The sequence below is a fragment of the Momordica charantia genome, assembly GCF_013281855.1.
Source record: "Momordica charantia cultivar OHB3-1 chromosome 3 unlocalized genomic scaffold, Mcharantia_2.0 BLBB01000003.1, whole genome shotgun sequence".
In the NCBI taxonomy this organism is placed as follows: Eukaryota; Viridiplantae; Streptophyta; class Magnoliopsida; order Cucurbitales; family Cucurbitaceae; genus Momordica; species Momordica charantia.
Genome location: NW_028275161.1, coordinates 22,363,215 through 22,384,715, shown reverse-complemented (window position 1 = coordinate 22,384,715; position 21,501 = coordinate 22,363,215). Strand labels below are relative to the sequence as shown.

Sequence of the window (21,501 nt, the reverse complement as noted above, 5' to 3'; positions counted from 1 at the left end):
TTTAAATTAGTATAAAGTAAAATATTTAATATATAACAAAATGTTAGCTTGAAATTTTTTTAGAATTTTTAATAAACAAACAAAATATTTTTAGAAAATAATGGACCAAAATTAGATAAAATAACATTAAAATAAAAAATTAAAGTATTTATACATTTCTTAATCAAATATAAAATTCTTTAAGAGGTACGAAACAATGCAATTTAAATACATTCATAGATTAAATGATTAAATTAGTAAAGTACCTATATTTTAATGAAGTTTGTATATATACATCTTAATTTTTTTCTTTTTTTTGTTTATTATTGTTATTATTATACTAATATTGTTTTTTCTCATTTATTTATGTTATTGTAAAATTAAGTTAAATAGAAAATATTCGTCCATTTGCACGAGGTATCGAACTATAAAATGATGCTTTATATATATTTCTTTTTTCTAGGGTGCACAGTCCAACCTCCCATTCTTTTTTAATTATATGTTTTAATCTACTAAACTAGATTCGCAACTTTTTAATATTTTTTATATTTATAATTGATTTCTTATAATTATTTAGTTTGTGTACTTAAAAATTATTTGATAGTTAATTTAGACAGTGTTCAATTTAAATATAATTGTCGTTGCCAACATAAACATAATCAAGTGCTTATTTATTCTTTAGAAGTTGGAGGTTTAATTCCTCTTCTTCATATTGATTGTATTAAAAATTTTAAATATAATTGTCATTATAAGCATAATTTAATTGATAAAATGTCATTTATAATTCCATAATGGTTGGGTGAGTCATCTTGTGTCTACTAAATTCCGATCACTCGAATTCTTGGAGAGGTTGAGAGGAATGCACGTAAAAACCAGAAAAAATGAAGAAAGACGTTATGATACTCAAGTTGGTAATAATTCAAACCGTTAATCTAAAGACGAGCAACTGAAATTTAATAGAAATGACAAGACTTAATCAAAAGGTATTTCAATTCTTATAAATTTGACTGGTTAATGAATGACCATGTATCAATATCAGCATAGCTCAACTGTATCATTTGAAGTGAAAAAATATGAAATTTGGCTTTAATTTGGTATAATATAAAATAAAAAATTTCTATTTATATTTCATAAGTACATTTAGATTTGGTACATCAAACTATATAATATATAATAATAATAATCCTTCTAATTTCCTTAACATGCTCAAGTGAAGTATGTGCGGCGGCCACTTGGATTGGCTTTGAACATAGCTTCTCCTCGTCCGGCGAATAGTTTGTTATAGGATTTCAAATGGTTATGTAAATTAGATGCATCATCTCCTCGCTCGCCCAATTATTTTCACTTCAAATTCCACAAAACTACAACATTCAATTGCTCTGAGAATTTCTCACAATTCTTTTATTCCGGAACCAGAGAACTCGGGGAAACTAGAAGATTTCTATGCCAGTCTCCTGCATCGGTGCGTCCGAACCTCCGACTCCCGCCATGGATCGGCAATTCATGCGAAGTTCCTCAAAGGGGTTCTTCCATTTTCTCTTTTCTTCCACAACCATGTACTTAACGTATATGCCAAATGTGGAGGTCTCTCATATGGCCTGCAACTGTTCGACGAAATGCCTGATAGGAATGTCGTGTCTTGGTCCGCAATCATCGCTGGATTCGTCCAACACGGCCGGCCCACCGAAGCCCTGTCTCTATTTGGCCGTATGCATCGCGATGGCACGATAATGCCCAACGAGTTCACCCTTGTAAGTGCTCTCCACGCTTGCTCTTTAACTGAGAGGCTGCTTTGTGGATACCAAATTTATTCGTTAATTGTTCGCTTAGGATATGGATCGAATGTTTTCCTCATGAATGCGTTCTTAACGGCTTTAATTAGGCATGGGAAATTGCTAGAGGCTTTAGAAGTTTTTGAGAGTTCTTCATCCAAGGATATTGTGTCTTGGAATGCCATGATGGCTGGTTATTTGCAATTAGCGTATTTTGAACTGCCAGAGTTTTGGCGCCGGATGAATCTTGAGGGCGTTAAGCCTGATAATTTTACATTTGCCAGTATTTTAACTGGTTTAGCTGCTCTATCTGAATTTAGGCTGGGATTGCAAGTTCATGGACTGCTAGCGAAAAGTGGATATGGGAATGATATTTGTGTAGGGAATTCCTTGTGTGATATGTATATTAAGAATCAGAAGTTGTTAGATGGTTTTAGAGCTTTTGATGAAATGCCTTCAAGTGATGTGTGCTCTTGGACCCAGATGGCTGCAGGGTGCCTCCAGTGTGGGGAACCAATGAAAGCACTCGAGGTCATTTCCGAAATGAAAAATTTCGGTGTGAGGTTAAATAAGTTCACTCTTGCAACTGCCCTGAATGCTTGCGCCAGTTTGGCCTCCCTAGAAGAAGGGAAGAAACTCCATGGATTGAGAATTAAGCTTGGAGCAGATATCGATGTTTGCGTCGATAATGCTTTACTTGATATGTATGCAAAATGTGGATGTATGACCAGTGCAAATGTCGTCTTTCGTTTGATGGACGAACGATCCGTTGTCTCATGGACTACTATGATTATGGGATTTGCACATAATGGCCAAACAAAAGAAGCCCTTAAATTTTTTGATGAAATGAAAAAGGAGGGAGCTGAACCTAATCATATCACTTTTATCTGTGTCCTCTATGCATGTAGCCAAGGAGGTTTCATTGATGAAGCATGGAAATACTTCTCTTCCATGAGTGCTGAGCATGGAATTTGTCCTTCAGAAGATCACTATGTGTGTATGGTGAATCTTTTAGGCCGAGCCGGGTGTATAAAAGAAGCTGAGGATTTGATCCTACAAATGCCATTTGAACCTGGTTCATTGGTTTGGCAGACATTGCTTGGCGCTTGCTTAGTTCATGGCAATTTAGAGACGGGTAAACGAGCAGCCGAGCGTGCATTGAATTTGAATCACAATGATCCATCGACTTATGTTTTGTTATCGAACATGTTTGCTGGTCGTAGTAACTGGGATGGTGTGGGAAGTTTGAGAGAACTAATGGAAACTAGAGATGTAAAGAAAGTACCTGGATCCAGTTGGATGTAAACATGAGAAGAACTACTGATTAGTTCCTTCTTATTTTTTAAGATTTTGTACCAAATAAGTTGTTTAGTGCACGAGATCTAGTTCCCCCAACATGTTTATCTTTCAGGAAAGTGATGTTAGTGTGTGATTTGTTTTCCTATGGTAGCTTCTAGTTTTAGGATGAGATGAGATCTGTTAATTATATGTATCAAATGTGGTGGTCTAAATTTTTCGATTATTTAGAATTCATCTGGTAACCTTTTTATTTGTTAAAGAGTTAGTTTGATAAATAATTGTTCGTTTCTTTTATAACGTAAGTTTAAATACTCTTTTGGTCCTTGAAGTTTTTGTTCATGGTCCCTTAACTTCCAAAACGTATATTTTGGTTCTCTATACCTTTAGCTTTGGTCTATCTTAGTTATTATACTTCCTAAAGGTTCATTTTGGTCATTGGACTTTACGAAAGCAACCATTTTAGTCCTTCCATTTTCATTTCAATCTAGGGACTAAAATGAACAAAAATTGAAAGTACAGAACGTATTGATCAAAATGAACCGAAGTCGAAACTACGTAGACTAAAATAGCATTTAAACCTATAATATACTTCTCAAAAACAAAATTTGTAATATTTTAGTTAGATTCTAACACAAGTTTTCTGTGACATAGTTGATTTATAATATGATTTGATTGCTTATTTGGAAATTTTTATTATGGTACTGCAATAACAAATTTACCCTTTGATATTCAAATAATTTTTCTTTTCTTTTCTTTTTTCCTATACTGAAAAGTTCTTTATATAATTATTCATCTGCCTTTTAAGATTTTGCACCAAAAGATAAGTTGTTCGCATGAGATGACTACCCAACATGCTTCATCTTTCAGAAATGTTAGTGGGTGACTGGTTTGGTTTTCCTATGCTGGCTTTTAGGATGGGATGTTATTAGGTCTACAATCTCCATGGATATTTCTCTAAATATATTGAAATTTTGTAAACCAGATTTTAGGGGCGATATATTTTCTTTTCCTCCAAAGTTTCGTGAAATTTTTAAAAACAATTAAAATATCAACAGTATGATCTATAATCTACTTGAAATTTATGTGATTTTTGTAATTTTTCTTCAAATATCTATTGCTATTTTCACTGATATTTTTTTAGATATGAGAGTAGTTATTATCGTTGTCGTTTTTCTTTTTTTTTTTAATACAACAATGAACAATTATAGGGTATGAAAATTTGAACCTCGAACCTCGATAAAAAGAGAGAATGTTATTTACCGTTAAGCTATATATATTCGATAATTATTGTATCTTAATTGTATAGTTGCGTTTAATATTAATCTTTTATTTCAGTTTGTCACAAAAATATAAGTTTAATGATGCTTTCTATGAATTGAAGTTTTTTTTTTGTCTAAAAGGATAAATTAGATAATTGAAGTTTGCTATTTAATTTCGTTTTTCTCTATTTTATTATTATACCTAAGACATGTGTAAAGTAATTATGTCAGCTAGTTCAACGGATTAAGTCATATTTTTTACCAAAAAATCATGTGTTTAAGACTCTTTCTACTTAAACAAAATTATGTGAATTGTACGATTTATAAAGTAATTATATCAGCTAGTTCCACTAATTAAGTCATATATTTTTCTACCAAAAAATCATGTGTTTAAACTCTCACCGTACTTAAACAAAATTATGTGAATCATACGATTTATATAGTATTTTAATGTTTGAATGTAAAGCATTTCGTAACTTTTTTTAATACTACATCATAAATGAAGATTTTTTTTATATATATTCGTGGTGTCAGATGACATATAGGAATTACAAATTCTTAAAATATGTGGCTATCATGGGATTTGAACTCATTCAATGTCCCTTCCTATCTCCGTCCCCAATTCAATCATCATCTTCAGGAAATTTTACAGTATATTTTGTCATGATCAAGCTCCCCTCTTATTATTATTGTTTTTTCAAATAATTTTTAAAATAAAATTTAATTAGTTCTTGTCAATTTATCTAAAGTATTAAAATATAAATGTGTAACTTAACAGTATACCAACAACAAATTCGAAAAAAAAATATATATATATACACACATATATACAAGGATAAAAGTGATGCAAATTACAATAATCGTCGTAATTAGATATTAAAATTACAAAAACATTACAATAACTATTTTCATGCCCAATATTTCAAACCTCTTTTACTCATTTCCATGTTTAATTTCATCTTCATTCTACATAAGGGAGCCTAATTTAATGATAGTTGACGTATACTGTCAAAATTTCCATGTTTAGTGAGCATGGCTCAATCATAGTTGACGTAAATTTTCAGGTCGTGAATTCGATCCCTTACTAAAAAATCTCAATTAATATATATGTATATGTATTATATAATTTTAAACGTACAGAAATTTTATTGCTGAATTTCGTCGCCAAGAAGAAAACGATTTTTGTAAAAAGTAAAATAGAATCTGGTAATCTCTTCCTCTGGTCTTCCTCGCTTCCTTCTCCGCATCACTCGCGCTCGAATTTCATAACACCTCCCACCCTCCCTCCATCTCTATTTTTTCTTCTATCGTCAGAGCTCGAGAAATATCTTAATCTTTAATCTCCAGGTTTTTGTTTTTCTCGGAATGTCTTCTTCCGGTGGTAACTCTGGCGACGGAGCTGGTGGTGGCGCCGCCTCACATGGCCCTCAGCTCTACTTCTGCCATACCTGCAATCGTACCGTAACCATTACTCCCTCTTCCTCATCCGATCTTTTGTGCCCCAACTGCAACGATAGCTTCGTTGAAGAAATGGAACCTTCAACCCCTAACCCTAGTCATGTTCCCAATCCTTTCCTATCCTTCACATCCGACGCATTTCCGCCGTTCGGCGCCGGTGGCGGTGGAAATGGCGGTTTCCCGATCATATTCTCCACGACGTCATCCTCCGGTGGCATTGGCGGTGGTGGTTCAATGATGAATGATCTATCGGCGCTCTTGGGAGGTGGTTCATTTCGATCCTCGTCCTTGCAAGACCCAGACGGTTTCAATCCGCTGCTCTTCCTCCAGAACTATCTCCAGAGCGCTAATGTTCAATTGGTAATCCAAAACGCCTCGGGAGAGGCGTTTCATCCCCCTTCCAATTTCAATCTTGGAGACTACTTCTTTGGCCCGGGCCTCGAGCAGTTGATTCAACAACTTGCTGAAAACGATCCCAACCGTTATGGAACCCCTCCTGCTTCTAAGTCGGCGATTGAGGCACTTCCAAACATCAAAATTTCGGAGGAACTGTTGGCCTCGGATTCATCGCAGTGTGCTGTGTGTAAGGACACGTTTGAGCTCTACGAGGAGGCGAAACAGATGCCTTGCAAACACATATACCATCCGGATTGTATTATTCCTTGGTTGGAATTGCATAATTCTTGTCCAGTGTGTCGATATGAACTGCCTACAGATGATCCCGATTATGAGCAAAGGACTCGTGGGACTTCAGCTCCTAATCGAAGTCAAAGCGAAAGTCAACCCTTTGGCGATTCTTCTACTGATGGGGAAAATGCTGGTGGAAGCGATCCTAATTCCAGCGAGAATTCACAGACGCAACAAATGGGTGAGCGGAGGGTTAGGAGGATATCTTTTCCTTGGCCCTTCAGAGGTTTTGGTTCGGCCGCTGAGACTAGTAATAGCGGAGGTGGCAACAATAGTGGAAACAGGGACGAACCTAGCTCGGGAAATAGGGGAAGTCACAACTCTTCGGAGCCTATGCAGGAAGATCTTGATTGAGGATTACTGGTATTACATCTCAAATTATTTCCTTCCCTTTTGTAATGTTATCATAGCTAGTTTGTACAAACGTTTGAATTTTATAAAAGTAATATTAGCAAATGAATTTCTGTTCTTTGGGTAGAAGGGGAAAATATACTAAACAATTACAGTTCATTAACATCTTTGGTGAGACAGATGGCTTGGCACTTAGAGTTCGATCAAAATCACCGGTTACTCCTTTTCATAACCTTCGTTTCGTTTTCCGTTCTGAAGTACTCCAGAAGCTAACTCTTTTCTGTATTTGATTGTCTATACATGGAAGAAAGTAGTTCTTAATTGAATTTTATCTGAAACATTATGACTTTGAAATGGGTCTTACTCCCTATTTTTAGAACTTCCATCAATTTTTCTTTGGTAAGTTGTTGCTTTATTGTGTTCATGACATGATGGAAATATTCCATTGACATAATTATTGTTGATTTTAGTTTTAATTTATTTGAACAAGTCCATGCTGTGCCAAATATTTTGAGGTCATGGATTCCATCGCCCTAGGTTTTGCTTTTAAATGCTTAAAGAAATGTCATTGATTCACTCTACTTGGCTGGGATCTTCTCCAACAAATAGAATTCAAAATAGAACCAGCCTTATAAAGGGTTCACTGGAGTTAGTTGCTTATTGATCCTTGGGTGAAACATACTTGATATACATATTACACTTATATGGTGGTATTATGACTTAAATATGACAAGAACGGATAATTAGGGAGTTCATGTAGTGTTGTTGACCTTGACCTCATGATAATGTTTCACTCTTTATGCAAAATGGGAAAATCATTGAATAGCTTACTTTTCCAAACAAATAGTTTTTTGTGATTGATGGTAATCATGAAGCAAGAATTCGCTGACTTGAGAATGTCTCATAGATGTGTATATCCTATTTTAGAGATTGGAATGAGACTTTAAACAAGTTTGTCTAAAAACTTTCTCTGTTTTTTTCCACTTTCCCATACATGGTTTATACTTTATAGTAACTCGTCAAGATCATATATGTTTCATATTCTAGATCATGGTTTCAAGCTCGGTTCGTAATTGGTTATTACCACACTTGCATTTGATTTGATGCTTATTTTGAATCCGTTTATATTGAAAAGTTTTATAGGGATAATGCAAAACCTTTAATAGATGCTCGTGGTAAAGTTTCAATCATCTTTTGGTTACTTCTTTTTGGTGTCAATTAGTACTTATCTTCTGTTTAGAATTTCTTGGCATCTCATCAGTAAAGCATTAGCACACCATCATAAATTGTTATTATCTACTTCAAAAAATCATCCTTGGATTCTTTCATAACCAAGTCTTAGTCCTAACTGCAATCCAGAATTCTCTGAGCATATACTCGGGATGGATTAATGTGATATGTGGAGTCACATTATTCCTACTTGTACTTGCTCTTACCCAATTATCTCTACTCTGGCAATCATTTGTTAGTTCTCTTTTTGCTAACTCATTGTGGTTGCCTTCTAGAAATTGAAACAATAGATACCAATTATTCTTAATGCCCTTATCCCTACTCTGGCAATCATTTGTTAGTTCTCTTTTTTCTAATTCATTGTTGTTGCCTTCTTAATGCCCTTTTCTCATCTCAATTAAAATTCATCCACCGGGTAGGAGTTTATTCTGTGTTTGACAACTTCTGTTGGGTTATAAGATAAAACATGTTTGTTAAGTATCTCAAGTATTTATCTTCACCATCATTGTCAGTTCAGTAATGACCTTTGCTCTGTCTACATATTGCTCAACGCTTATGTGGAGATTATGTGAATCAGTATTTGCTAATATAGCAGTTTCCTTTTTTACTCTAGTTCATTTGGTCATATGAGCGCACAGAATATATCAGATTTTAGAGCAGCCGCCTCTCTATTCCCTCCCCCCAAATCTTACTTTGTTCATGTAGCTTTTAAGGAGCCTTTCTTCTCCAATGACTGGCTGTGACACTTTCATTTTGTCCTTTTTCATCTGTGTAGAGCTTAAAGATCTTAACCGTTGCTTGATTTTCTGTCTTTAGGTCATTGAATGGTACTACCAATGAGAGTCATCCACAAATCATCATGTCCATGCCTTGGTATATTTATATGTGATAAGATTTGAAGAGTGAAATCAGATACAATAAGGGCAGGACCTTGAGTGAATTTGGAGTTCTATTAGATGTGGACCTCTGGGTATTTGTATCTCAATCCTTTTACAAATAATGACATTGGAAGTTATTTATTGACATTTTTTTTTTGCAATAAACTTGTTATTAATTTCTGTCATTGAGAGTTAACGTACAAATTTTTGCAACTTATCTTATGCTTTTAACAAATAATTTATGATGTTTTATAAATCTGCAACTTATTTTACTCCAGCTTGCACATTTCCCTGCCTGAACACTTTTAAGAAAATTTTGTGCTTGGGTTGCCCGTATCTGGATTAACTATGGAAAACAGCAGCCCACCCTTTTCTTTTTTGAACTCGTTTAGAATGAGGTTCAGTGCTCTATAAGTTCCCTAGGCAATCTCTCGGTCTTGCAAAGCTATTTCTTTATAAAAATATCCAGCATCCTCCTTTCTCTAGAGGAGATCTCTGAAGTCGTCTGGGTATGGACAGCAAGTCAAAGCATGGGTTCAAAAGTACCTCTTGGTGCAGCTGAACATATGTCTTTAAATTTTTTCTAAGAATTGTCAATTTTAATATGTAATCTCACAACATTCATAAGGTGAGGCTTGAGATGAACTGATACCCTGTTTAATGCCATCCTCAGACCCTTGTTATGGTCTGTAGCCTCTCTGTTGTCGGGTAGTTTTATCACTGTAGTTCTGCACTGCTGCTAATAATTGCTTCTCTTGTTCATGTGTGTAAAAAGGCACGATTCCTTCTTTTGTTTAATACTGTCCTGAAATCTGGTTGGGGGGGGGGGGTATGTACTTAAATCCTTGAACTGTGTGCCACTCAAACAACATGCTTAATTTGATTTTCTTAATCCAATGGTTCCCTCACCCCCACCCACCTTCTTTATTCCTTGGTATGATTTTGATATTGCTGGAATGAGGAACCTCAATGGTTGGTAAGCCCTTTCACCTCCCATCTGCCAAATGTTGGAAGGTTAAGTGATAGTTTTTGGTCTCGACTTTTGATTGCTTTAGATTGGAGATTCTAGGTCTCAAGGAAAATTTAATTTGTTGATCTGATGAAGTGATTTCCTAAACTTCTGTGCAACTAAATGTCTCTCTTTTATTCTTTGGCAGGTGTGCAAGTGATTTGAATCTGGAACCATTACTGAATATAAAAAACATCCTTATATGTTCATTATTAGAGTTTTTCCATTTATGAAATTTGACTATAATAATCTATAGGTAAAGGTCCTATTTCCATTTTAGAGTTGAGAATTCTTTGTAGATGAAGGAATTTATGTGCATTATTTTGTTTGAGAAGGTCTGTAAAACTTTTGCATCTCCAGGAACCATTTCATAGGTTGAAATGTTGTATGCTTCACACGACTTTTCTGCACTCCCCTTGTTGGTTTAGTCACACTTATGAGTTATTTCATGCTGTTCAGTGGTATATCAATCAACTGATCTCTCTCCTCTCCCTCCATCCCTCCTCGAGCAATATTGTGCACAAATAAATTGTTCAGGAGATCTTCGGCATCCATCGACTGAGTCGATGTGGTTTTCAGAAGAAGTGGGTTGGACGAAAAATATTGGTAAGAAAAAGTATATTAATTCAGCAAATTACTTCTACTTTATCTGTATCGAGTCGAGTACTCTCTCGTTTCGGCATTCTTTCCTGATGCATTCACATTTGATATCGGCCACACTTATTTTCTTTATTGTGCATAGATTGAGTATTGCCTCTTGTCGCCCAACAGTGACATCTCATCCAACACAATATATGGTCAATTTCCCATTTTTTTTCAACAACAAAAATGTCAATGCCACATCACATTCACTACTGAATGAATCTTCACACATCTTAAACGCCTTAAATTATCTACTGTGGATCTGAACTGTAGATATCCCATTTCCCATTCACAAAATATCCTCGTTTTGGTTAGACTTATTCACTTCTGCTAGGTTTTCTCTCAATTTCCCAAGTTGGAAGGTGAGATTAAGGTCTCAATGTGATTATGTTAATTAAGATGTTTTCCTTATATTTTTTAATTTCTATAAAATTAAATGGGTACTTTCTTTTATTTATTTCAAGAGGGCCCATATAATACCTTTTGTTTATTATTGTAATTAGGAAGAGGACCACATATTGAAAAGAAATTATAGGAAATAGACTATAATAAGCAAATGTTTGCCGATTTGTCCTGTTTTAAGAAGTAGATGCATTTTTAAAAAAGCGTTGTTAGTGCTGGAGGACTCTTATTTTCACAGAATCTAAAGGTTTTTTCGTGTATATTTGGCCTGAGTTTGTTGCTTTTGTGAGATTAGTTTCTCAATATCAATTGATTTAGACCATCTGTTTTTAGCTCAACAAAAGTGAGGGATTCCAACTCATCTTGATTGGTTTGAACTATATTTATGTCAGCTATTTGCACCTTCATTTAGATGTCTATAAATGGTATATATTTTTTTCTAAAGTTCAATAATTGTGAAATCGAGAGATTTAACCATGATAATAGGAATCTTATCTACTTAGTTGTATTTGGATGGATTATCTTATAAAGAGTTTTTTTTTTGGTCAACAAATATGTGGATGGTGGGATTTGAACTTTCAACCTTTAGTAACTTAATGAGTTGAATTATATTTGATTGGCAACTATGTTACGAAGATTTACTCCTAGATAAATTTCTTTAATTGAGTTTTTTAACTAATTTTTTTTAGATGGGTACAAAGTAAAAACATTCTTTTTCCTTTTTGACAAGATAAAGTAAAAATATTTCACTGAGATACTTTAAATAGCAAAAATAGGAACATAATCATTTTTTTATTTCCAATAAAATAGCAGAGAATTTAGCTAATCCTAGAATGTAGCATGCAACGCTGAGATTTCCCGCAAGGACCACCGTGTATCCCACCGACAGCTTTAATTTGGATATTTTGACCTAATTTCGTCTTTTATAATAATTTCATAACATATTATTTAAAGAATTCTTAACATTTCGCGTAATTTCATGAACTCGAAAATTTACTTTATATATTTTAGATCATAATTATTAATTTCATATTTTCTTTCCTTAGTATCTCTTCGCATTTTTTATAATACAAAGTATAGAAGATTGAGAAATAAAAATGGATGAAATATGAGGACGATGGTCATATTTATTAAAAAAAAAATTTCCAAGTTTAATTCAAATTAATAACGTCAAAAAGAATTAAAGTAGAGATTGCTTCATTTGATCGACGGAGAGGAGAGGGCGGCGCGTTTTGTGATATGAAGAGCAGTATATCGTACTTCAAATTACAGCTTTGAATTGAAAATCCAATCATTCTCTCCTACTTTCGTTTGCTTTTTATTGATTTTTAAAAAATTCTTCATCGGAGCAAACCGGAGATTTTGAGTGGTAGGTGTTGGTAGGTGAAGATTTTTCTTGGATCCTAGATCCCTGCTCTCCCCGTCGTCGCAATTGAACGAGGAGTTGAAGAAGTTCGAGTAGATGTCCCCGTCGAATAGTTCGGCAAGTGGAATTAGTGGGCATGGAGGACCGAATTACATAGAGCATCAAATTTCCAGAATGGATACTCTCGCCGGCATCGCCATTAAGTACGGAGTCGAGGTAAACCTTTCACTTTCTTTTCTTTTTTTCCTTTTTTTTTTTTTGTTTATTGTTCAGCCGGTGTAGTTTTTATGTTCTCTTTGATTGTGTTTTTCCGAAGTGCTGGCGATTCTTTCTATTGTGATGCCAGACCAGACCAATGGTTGGCGGCACATCTAATTTGATTTTGTGAGCTCTGGAAAATCGGTGTTTAAGTTTATTGTTATCTCTGCACGCAAATGGAATTGAAGTGCATCTCGATTTTCTGGACATTTCGAAATCTTCGAATTTAGAATCCGATGAGAAGGTGATTTCAGCACGTCTTATTGCAGAAATATTTATCAACTATCAAACGCTATTTCAATTTTCGCACATGTATATTGTGAACATAATAGTTCAATTGCAAGGATTCAATTGAATCATGTGTTTAATTTCGTTTGGAAACATAAAAAGGCTAACATTATGGCGAAATATTTGCGTGTTTTTGTGATTCCAATCCTATAAGCTGTGCTACTCTACTAGACGTAATTTAACTATGTTCTGTTGCCCCACTTCAGCTCTGAACTTCATTGGTTTGGAGGTGACTTTTGGTCGGTTGCATTTGGCTGAGTGGCAAAGATGATCAAGCGAAACAGTGGAAAGTTCGTATTAGATTTTATTTGCTCACAATCTCGTTAACTAAAATGCCAGGGTGTCCGTATGAATAAATAAATCTTTTTTTTGTAATTTTCCATTATCGTCTTGCTTGCTGAAGTTTCCCTCATATTCTTTTAAACTGTAATGTATCTTGAATATATAAAATTCTAGCGAGGTTGTTAGCAAGTTCATGCTTACTGAGAAGTTAGTTTGAATAATCATCCCCAAATGGTTGATCCTAGATTCACTTGTCAATCTATTTGTCACTGTTATGCTTTCTTCTTGTGATGTAATATTTGTTTATCCCACCCTAATGCTCTTAATTTCATTACTCGTTGACTCTCTAAAATATATAGGTGGCTGACATCAAGAGGTTGAATGGCTTGGCAGCAGATCTTCAAATGTTTGCTTTGAAGAAACTGAGAATTCCTCTACCAGGAAGACATTTACCATCACCAAGCTTGTCTGATGCTTCTGTCATTACAGGGTATTATTTGCTGGGAATTTCTACTAGAATTTATTTCTATTTGTGATTTGTGATTAAGCTTTCAGTTTGCCTATGTTTACTGCTCATATCTCATGTGCTAAAGCCTGACTTAGTCAAGTCAATTGGCGGAATCCTAAAGTAAATTTAGGATATACACATTGAAGCTTGGGTTGGGGGTGGGAAATGGGAACCTTGAGAATCTTATTGTTGCTCCACTGCATATTTTTAGGAATCAAGGAACTACTCGTGTGCTTAGTTAATTTCAAATGACAGACCTGTTGAGTAGGATTATGACACTGTCCGAGCCACCCTAACAACTTAAGGTGCAACAAATACCTTTACTAGTTTGTAAATTTAAGGCAGCGGTGATAATAACATTTGCCATCAAATACCTTTCATTCCTAGAGGATGTAATATCCGTTTGAAGTATAGTGTTTCACTACTTTCTTTTTTAATGGCCGAACTTTCCGTCATAAAGATTCAACACATCATGTTGTTTCATTTAAAGCAGATATTTGACATTTGAGAATTTTGATCATTTCCAATTTCTTGGAGATTTCAACCGACTTACCTTCCTTTATTTGAAAATTTTCTTGATAGATAAGTCCTATTTGTTCTGGAAGTAGTAATGTTAGTTGAACATAGGTTAGACTGCAGTAGTTGTTTAAGAAACTAATTATCGTTCGACTTCCTAGAGATATTGTAGTTATTGATTTGAGTCAGATTATTTTACAGGACTTGTATAAATCATTATGCATAATTTGAGCATCTACCATGTTGATATTCGTTGCACAAAGTTAGTAATTATTGGATAGCACCACGGTAACAATTTCCCTTTATAAAGAAGGGAGGCAATATTCCTTTCTTTTTTCTTGTTTTGTTATTCATATATCTGCACTTTTGGGATGGTATAATCTGTTCACCATGGACCATAGATTGAACATTTCCCAGAAAATCTATAATTCAGGTTTATCTGATCTATTTTGCCAAATGTATTGCAGAAGTGGACCTGTAAATGAAGAACCTCTACATTTAGGCCAACCTACTAGTATGCTGAACTCCTTGCAATCTCTGAGATTGAAACCACCTAACCAGAAAGCCTCCTCTGCCATGAGCACATTACAAAAATACTATGGCCTAAAATCTCAAACTCTCGAGCGTGCATCTGAAGGTATGGAGATGGCAGTATATAGAACTGAAAACTCAAATGGCAATGATGATGGGTTGTTTCTCAGAACCTCTGTGCTTTCTATGCCACCTCCGAACATTCACCCAAAGAACAGGAAATATGCTGGTAGTTTCTTTCCTGAGAATGACTCAATAACCGAACACCTACTACTTGCAGAACCTGGAGATGGAGAGAGTGAGAAATCTGATGAGAAGTTAGTTCGAAGGCGTCAAAAGACTGAAGTTGACAATGGGATTGGCACCCCAGAGAGATTGTTGAAGGGCGAAAATAGTGGTGGAGGCTATTTTTCCGCTGCTTCAAATGGAAAGGGTTTAGCCATGAGGCCAAAATCAGTTAGCAGATCCATGCTGCTACCAGATACAGATCCGGTATGGATAAATTCCATTCCAGTAGGATTAGGAGATGCTATAATTACCGATGGCATTTCAGAAGTTCATAAATCATCAAGTACATCAAACCTGAGAGACCAAGATAGCAATAATTCAGCATCCGTGTGGCCAACTACAAAGTGGAGTTTGAAGCCAGATTTGCAAGCTCTCTCAAGTGTTGCAATCTCAAAACCCCTATTTGATGGTCTGCCAAATCCAATCACAGGCCGCAGGAACAAAGCTGCTCTTGATTAACCATGTTCATAACTCTGTTCATATTCACATTCATCGAACTGCTTTGATTCTTTTCGTGTGTCCAGGAAATTCTTTTGCGTGTAATATTTACAGGAGTGTATAGGTAGCAGTGCAAAATAATAGAAGATTGATTGTCCGAGGAAGTTGACATAAGTAAATACTACACTAAGGTATTTTTTTTTTTGTCAAGATTTGAATCATCTGGGAAAAGGTACTGCCTACGAGAGCCTATTTTCAGCCTGAAGTTGCAGGCTTGCAGTTTGAAGAACTTAATTTATTTGTACTGAAAACTATACGATGTCATTAAGCTTCCATGAGAATATAGCTAAAATTTAAATTCTTGATGTCGAGAGAGATTTTAGATTCCGTAAGTAACCCAGCAAGTGTATTCTAAGAAGGGTTTGTTTATCCAATGTTGTTGTCCCACATAGATTATGATGAATTTCTTCAAATCTCTCTGCTGCTGCTCTGCTTCAACAATAAGGCATAGAGCTAAAATTCCATCAAATATCTTGTGGTCCAAATTAGATGAACGATCTCTATCTTCTTTATTTATTAAAATAAATAAATAAATAGAACTCAAAGTAAGCTTTGTTCTACTACACTGGTGACACTCACACCTTCTCAAGACATCGAGGATTTTTTTTTTAAGTTTACTCAAAAGTTCAAAGATGCAATCTGAACCTCTTGGTAAGTATTACTCATAGCTGATGCGATCTGAACCTCTTGGTAAGTATTACTCATAGCTTTACCAATGTACCATCGCTCTGCGCGATCTCACCTTATTATTAAGCCAATACGCACATTTATTTTTTAGTTACGGGGTTCACCTTTTCTGGAGTTCGCACATTTATATTTCAACTCGAGCGAGTACAAAGGGTGCTTTTTCTCAATTAAATTTATTGATTTCATACCATTATTTATCAAATAATTGAACTAAAAGGTCAAATTTACTTTGATACCGAGTCTTCATCAAGCCAAAATTCTTCACCATCATCCCCTACTCAAAACCTTAAACCTAATCTTAAAGTGTTGAAAATCTACCGATTAAACCCGTGGCGATATTAATCCGACTCGGGAACGAAGTAAAAGGAAAGATGGAGCAAAATAACCAAGCATCAAAGACTGAAGGGGCTAATGGTTCTCTTCTGAAAGAAAAATCTCCCAGCAGATCATATGCTGAGTAGCAACCAAGAATTAGGTGGATGCGTGACTTGGTTGCACCAGCATGGTTTATATGTTGTCAATCTAACTATATTTAAATCATAAGGAAAGGAAAGAATCCGTCATTCACCTCTGAAAAGAAGTCAAAATATTGACGCATTCAATACTACAGCTCAAGTTGTAAGCAAAATTCCAGTTTTACTTTCACTAGCAGAACACTATTCCAAGACTCGCTCAGAGTTCCATCTCACTTCACTTATATAGACCCGTGATCCAAAGAGATGTGTGAAGGGGAAAGAGCAATCACCACCTGTTATTGGGTGGTTTCACTCTGTAAATACGAACGATCCAGTTAGATGTAGTGAAAGCCTCTTCCAAGTGTTCGAGTTTGATATCCTTGTTGCCAATTTCTACTCCTCTGGCACGATCAAACCTGCCATCACAGAGAAGCCAAGTCGGGGAGGGGGGCTTTGCCATTAGTGAACATGTAAAGGCCATTAATGCACTGCAGAAATGCGAAGTAGACATCTCCAAATTTCTAGTAAATCAAAGATGCAACAATAGGAAAAAAAGTTAAGAAAAATCTACATTAGCGAATATGTGGAGGCCATTAACGAACCAAAATAGATGCAAAATGCAGTAGGTATTGATAATCATATATATCTGTAGACTGTAGATCAGTTCCTTTCTGCAAGAACAAGCTTGTGATATGAATGTACATAATGCACTAGCGTATATATTATTCTCCTATGTGTCCATGTCATAATAAACACATGTTGCCTTCGTCCAGAAAATTTTCTTCAGGCATAATGGGGGAGGTAGATTTTGAACTTACCCTGAAGGCTTGCCATATTCTGTTACTAGCTCTCCAAACCGATAATATGAAAGCTTGTACCTAATCACCAAAAGTGTAGCATAGAACAGTAAATCCACAATACTTCATATGAGAAGGTATAAAGGATAACAATAATACACATGCACAAGAATCATCTTCCAATGCTAAGGAACTTACATAAGACAATTCAACATCTTGGGAGTTGCCCCTTTGTCAACTCGATACTCTCCATTTGCCAGATAATCGGGCTCTTTGATTACAGGGAAAACACCACCTCCAATTCTCACCATCCACAGAAATCTAACATGATATAAAAATTTTATAATATAACACATGTTGCAATCGGAAAGTATGTATTGGGTATCTTGTTATGGGCAACGACGTAAAATCAGAGTTTGCATAGACATAGAATAGTCACTCATATGCCATGATGGTGGGAGCACATGCCAATCGTTCTGCCATAAAGAGAAACAAAACCGTTCACTAGAAAGGGAAAAAAAAAAAGGTGAAATGCCCTTACTTGTTAATATCATCTGATGAATAGCCAGTCACACCACCAAAGACAACTAGCACATAATCCACATCAAGTGATCTCATTATTTCATATGCTTCATCTTCATATGAAGACATTGCACGTCCAACAGTAGCAATATGTGTATTATTCCAGGTATTGTTGTCAACAATGACAGTTCTGTTTCCCATTGCTGTGATTTGGTACCCATAATCCCACCATGACATCACCTTAGCATCTGGAGGAGTATTCTGTCGGAGCCAAAAGTATGCCTCACGGTAGTCATCAAAGATAACCCTGTTACCATGGGCACCCCGTGCAGCCAAGACAATTGATGGAGATGAATAAGCTTCTGAGGTGACCCATGTACAGTGGGTCGCATACTTAGAAAGCAAGTAAAAAGCACCAAAGAGTAATGCAATAGCACCATTCCTTTGGAAAGGCTGGGATTGATCAAGAGATGCCTGTTGGTTGGGAGGGAATAGAAAAGTTAAATGAGATAGAGAAAAATGGAGATTCTCTCTTATGTATATACATAGAAACCAAGCTGATAATTTTTCAATGTAGTGCCCAAACATCCACAATGAGAAGAGTTTGTTAGTCATTGGCCTAGATAGATTCATGGTTTAACATCTTTCAACATATAGTTTCTGAATGTTCATGGTTTTTTAATATAGTTTCTGTTTCTTATAAAAAAAAATTGAAAGAAAAAACATCTTTCGCCATATTAGTGCAACTCAAGAAGATTTGTTAGAAGAAAAATCACCCTAACAAATAAATGCGTAAATAATTAGTTAGATAGAGTATTTGATGTGAATATGGCATTTAAACAATTCAATGCCAATCAAGACTGGATTGGACTAAAAACTGTATAAAAAATGGTATTGACCCTACATATAAGGCAGATAACCATAGCTGGACTTACTTTAGAGGAACTCTTCACATTGCTGGCTCCTTTATTAGAACTAATCTGAGAAACCTTTGGTTTCGCCCTCAGTAGCTGGGTCAAGTTCTTTATTGTAGAAGAGACAGCTATAGCACTGATAAGGCATACTGCAGGCGTAGCAACAAGAATTAACCTTACCATAACTCCAGCAAAGTACATGCTAGTGAGACCATACATGACTATGAAAATTGTTGCATCTGACAAGCGCTTGAAGCAAAAATAGAGTCCAGCTGGGAAAAGGAAAAGCAAAATATGGAAGTCAAACATGAAAGATGACCAAGCAGTAGGTTGATGCTCAGAGACAGATGCTATTATAGGTATATGATCTTTCGCATATGTTGGATCCAGAAGAGAATAGAATCGGCCAGTCCATGGGGATATATACCCCGACGCAGTGCCAACTCCCAAAGCAATAGTACCCACAACAACTGCACTAGTCACGGTGATCTTCAAAAAGGCTTGAAACAGTTTGGTGTCGTTCAGCATGTACTTCACCCAGTCCAAGAAGTAAAACACCTGTAAGACAGGTCGATTAGCTCAACAAATGAAATGACATGCATTCAACAGCCACTGAGATGCCATAAAAACACTTTTTCTCTTCACTACCCAGTTCCCACCTAGGTAGCTATGAACCATTGTTTTATATGAGCAAAAAGTGTACCCATGTACAACACAGGGACAGAGACAGAGTAAGCAAATGTCGATACTCAACATTCAAGCATTCTTCAGCTACTCTTGGAATCAATGCCATGACGGGACTAGTAAAATTTTAGTTTCTTTACCTTGTAAGATGATGCTACACTTCATTATATAATAACTCGGAGAATCCAAACTAATTTCTTCGCTAAACGCTGCTACACGATAAACAAGAACCAAATGAATAGAGAGACAATGAAGAATTATAACCTGAATCAAGAAGAAGACGCCCATCGCAGCCATGTGCTCCCCTGACTGAACATGCTGAAAACCAACAAATCGAATCTGCATGGCGAGCAACATCCCCAAGATATACATACAATTATACGCAACATACAATCGCATCGAATATCTCCCCGTTATCAGAAGAACCAGAACATAAAGTGGAATCAGGTTAATTATAAATACATAGCCACCCCAGGCCGAAACCATGTAAAAGTACCCAAAAGCCGATGCCAGGGCCCAAGCGAGAGATCCACTATTCACCGCCTTCACGAATAGATAGAAAGTCAACAACAACGCGAAAATGGCGACGCCTTCATTATCGTACGATCCCGCAACAGATCTCGAAATGTAACCTGGGCAAATTGCGATCAAAGCAGCCGCAACGAGTCCAGCACCCGAGTCCCAGATTTCTTTACCGAAAAAGTAAGCAACCAATGTGGTGTTTGAGGCGAAAAATGGAGCCGTCAATACGCAGACTTCACGGATATGCACTGCGAACTTCAGAAAACGCAGGCCCCAATAGATAATAGCCGCCGTGACCATGAGTCCAGGGTAGAGGGTGCCTCCAATGATTCGGCCAAGAGGGTACCAACTCTCGGAATCAAACCAATTCCAGAATTCGTAAAAGCCCTTCTGCGTGAGGAAGAGCGTAGTCCGGTAATTGAAGTAGGGATCAAACTCATGGATCATGGACTCATACCGCAGAACACTGAAGAGCCTAGTAATGAAGGCCAAAACATAAACGAGGCAAAGGATTGAGACCCGGATCAGCAGCTCCTGTTGCTTGGTCTTGAGCTTAAATGATTTAAAAGACAAACTGTTCAACAGATCAGATTTAACATTCGACGCCATGGTTGCAAAGTTGCTCGAATTGTTCGATCCAGATTTAACAGAACCATTGACAGGCTCGATCTTCCCAGCCATGATTGGAAAGATTAAAGAAAACGTTATAATTTAAAGTCGCAATACGAAAATTGAAATTCAGTTCACCGCTGCGGAATTCCCATGGAAGGGTTTTGCGAATGGAGAAATGGAGAAATGGAGCAAAACCCTAGAAAACTACAGATGATGGAGAAAAGGCAGAGCTGAATCTAGGAACACTGATACTAAAGCGAAGAAGAGAGCGGAAAGGGTTGCATCAAACTGAATCTCGTTTAACACGAGAGGATGACGACGAGTTGGAGTCGATACTTTTGCTGGGTTTTGAATTTTCTGTATGGGCTAGAATTGGGCCTCACAAATGATTGGACTTGGGCTTGGGCTTGGCATTTACACCAATCTATTGCAAATTTCTCGCTTCTTTATTTCTATTTTTTATTTATTTATTTATTTTTGAATAATTGTCTTTTGGCATTTGATATTGTGTACCAAATATAGCGACGATACTGAAATAAATTAATTGGAACCGTTGATATGAATTATGAACTGAAAAACACACGTGTCATAATCTATTGTATGTGCGTTTTTTTTTAAAAATAATCTGTGCGTTGAAATTTAGTTGAGATTTTTCGGGAGGATATGAAATTAATTTCCTGATAATTTTTTTAACTATATATTTTTTCTGAGCTCCCCCGGGCCCCAAAAAAGAAAAACATACAACTTCTCTTATTTCCATCATTTGCATGCATGTTATTTTATTTTATTATTTATTTATTTTTATTT

General features: G+C 35.9%; 3 protein-coding genes and 1 pseudogene across 7 annotated transcripts; 3 read left to right on the top strand and 1 right to left on the bottom strand.

Moving 5' to 3' along the window:
* Positions 1–1,180: 1,180 nt before the first annotated feature.
* Positions 1,181–3,130, top strand: LOC111008626 (pentatricopeptide repeat-containing protein At2g13600-like; annotated as a pseudogene).
* Positions 3,131–5,466: 2,336 nt separating this feature from the next.
* LOC111008842 (E3 ubiquitin-protein ligase RING1-like) lies at positions 5,467–10,396 on the top strand. 2 transcript variants are annotated; one of them, XR_015789712.1, is made up of 3 exons: positions 5,467–6,817; positions 8,852–9,005; positions 10,071–10,396. XR_015789712.1 is itself a non-coding variant. In XM_022281681.2 (2 exons), exon 1 carries the CDS (start codon positions 5,675–5,677, stop codon positions 6,806–6,808), a length of 1,134 nt encoding a protein of 377 aa, XP_022137373.1. In that variant the 5' UTR covers positions 5,468–5,674; the 3' UTR covers positions 6,809–6,817; positions 10,071–10,396. The 2 variants fall into 2 exon arrangements, 1 of the variants encoding a protein (XP_022137373.1); XM_022281681.2 differs by lacking the exon at positions 8,852–9,005 and having other exon boundaries at positions 5,468–6,817.
* A 1,661-nt stretch (positions 10,397–12,057) lies between these two features.
* Positions 12,058–15,806, top strand: LOC111009048 (uncharacterized). Of its 4 annotated transcripts, XM_022281966.2 has the most exons (5): positions 12,059–12,548; positions 12,649–12,834; positions 13,085–13,168; positions 13,520–13,650; positions 14,652–15,806. In XM_022281966.2, the coding sequence occupies exons 4-5, from the start codon at positions 13,565–13,567 to the stop codon at positions 15,460–15,462; spliced, it is 897 nt and encodes a 298-aa protein (XP_022137658.1). In that variant the 5' UTR covers positions 12,059–12,548; positions 12,649–12,834; positions 13,085–13,168; positions 13,520–13,564; the 3' UTR covers positions 15,463–15,806. The 4 variants fall into 4 exon arrangements, with proteins under 4 accessions (XP_022137657.1, XP_022137658.1, XP_022137660.1 ...); XM_022281968.2 differs by lacking the exon at positions 12,649–12,834; XM_022281969.2 differs by lacking the exon at positions 13,085–13,168.
* Positions 15,807–16,728: 922 nt separating this feature from the next.
* STT3B (staurosporin and temperature sensitive 3-like b) lies at positions 16,729–21,017 on the bottom strand. The gene is made up of 6 exons (XM_022281505.2): positions 19,825–21,017; positions 18,898–19,434; positions 17,982–18,436; positions 17,639–17,761; positions 17,462–17,521; positions 16,729–17,059 (listed from the first exon to the last, which is right to left on the bottom strand). Exons 1-6 carry the CDS (start codon positions 20,761–20,763, stop codon positions 16,930–16,932), a joined length of 2,244 nt encoding a protein of 747 aa, XP_022137197.1. The 5' UTR covers positions 20,764–21,017; the 3' UTR covers positions 16,729–16,929.
* Between the last annotated feature and the right edge of the window lie 484 nt (positions 21,018–21,501).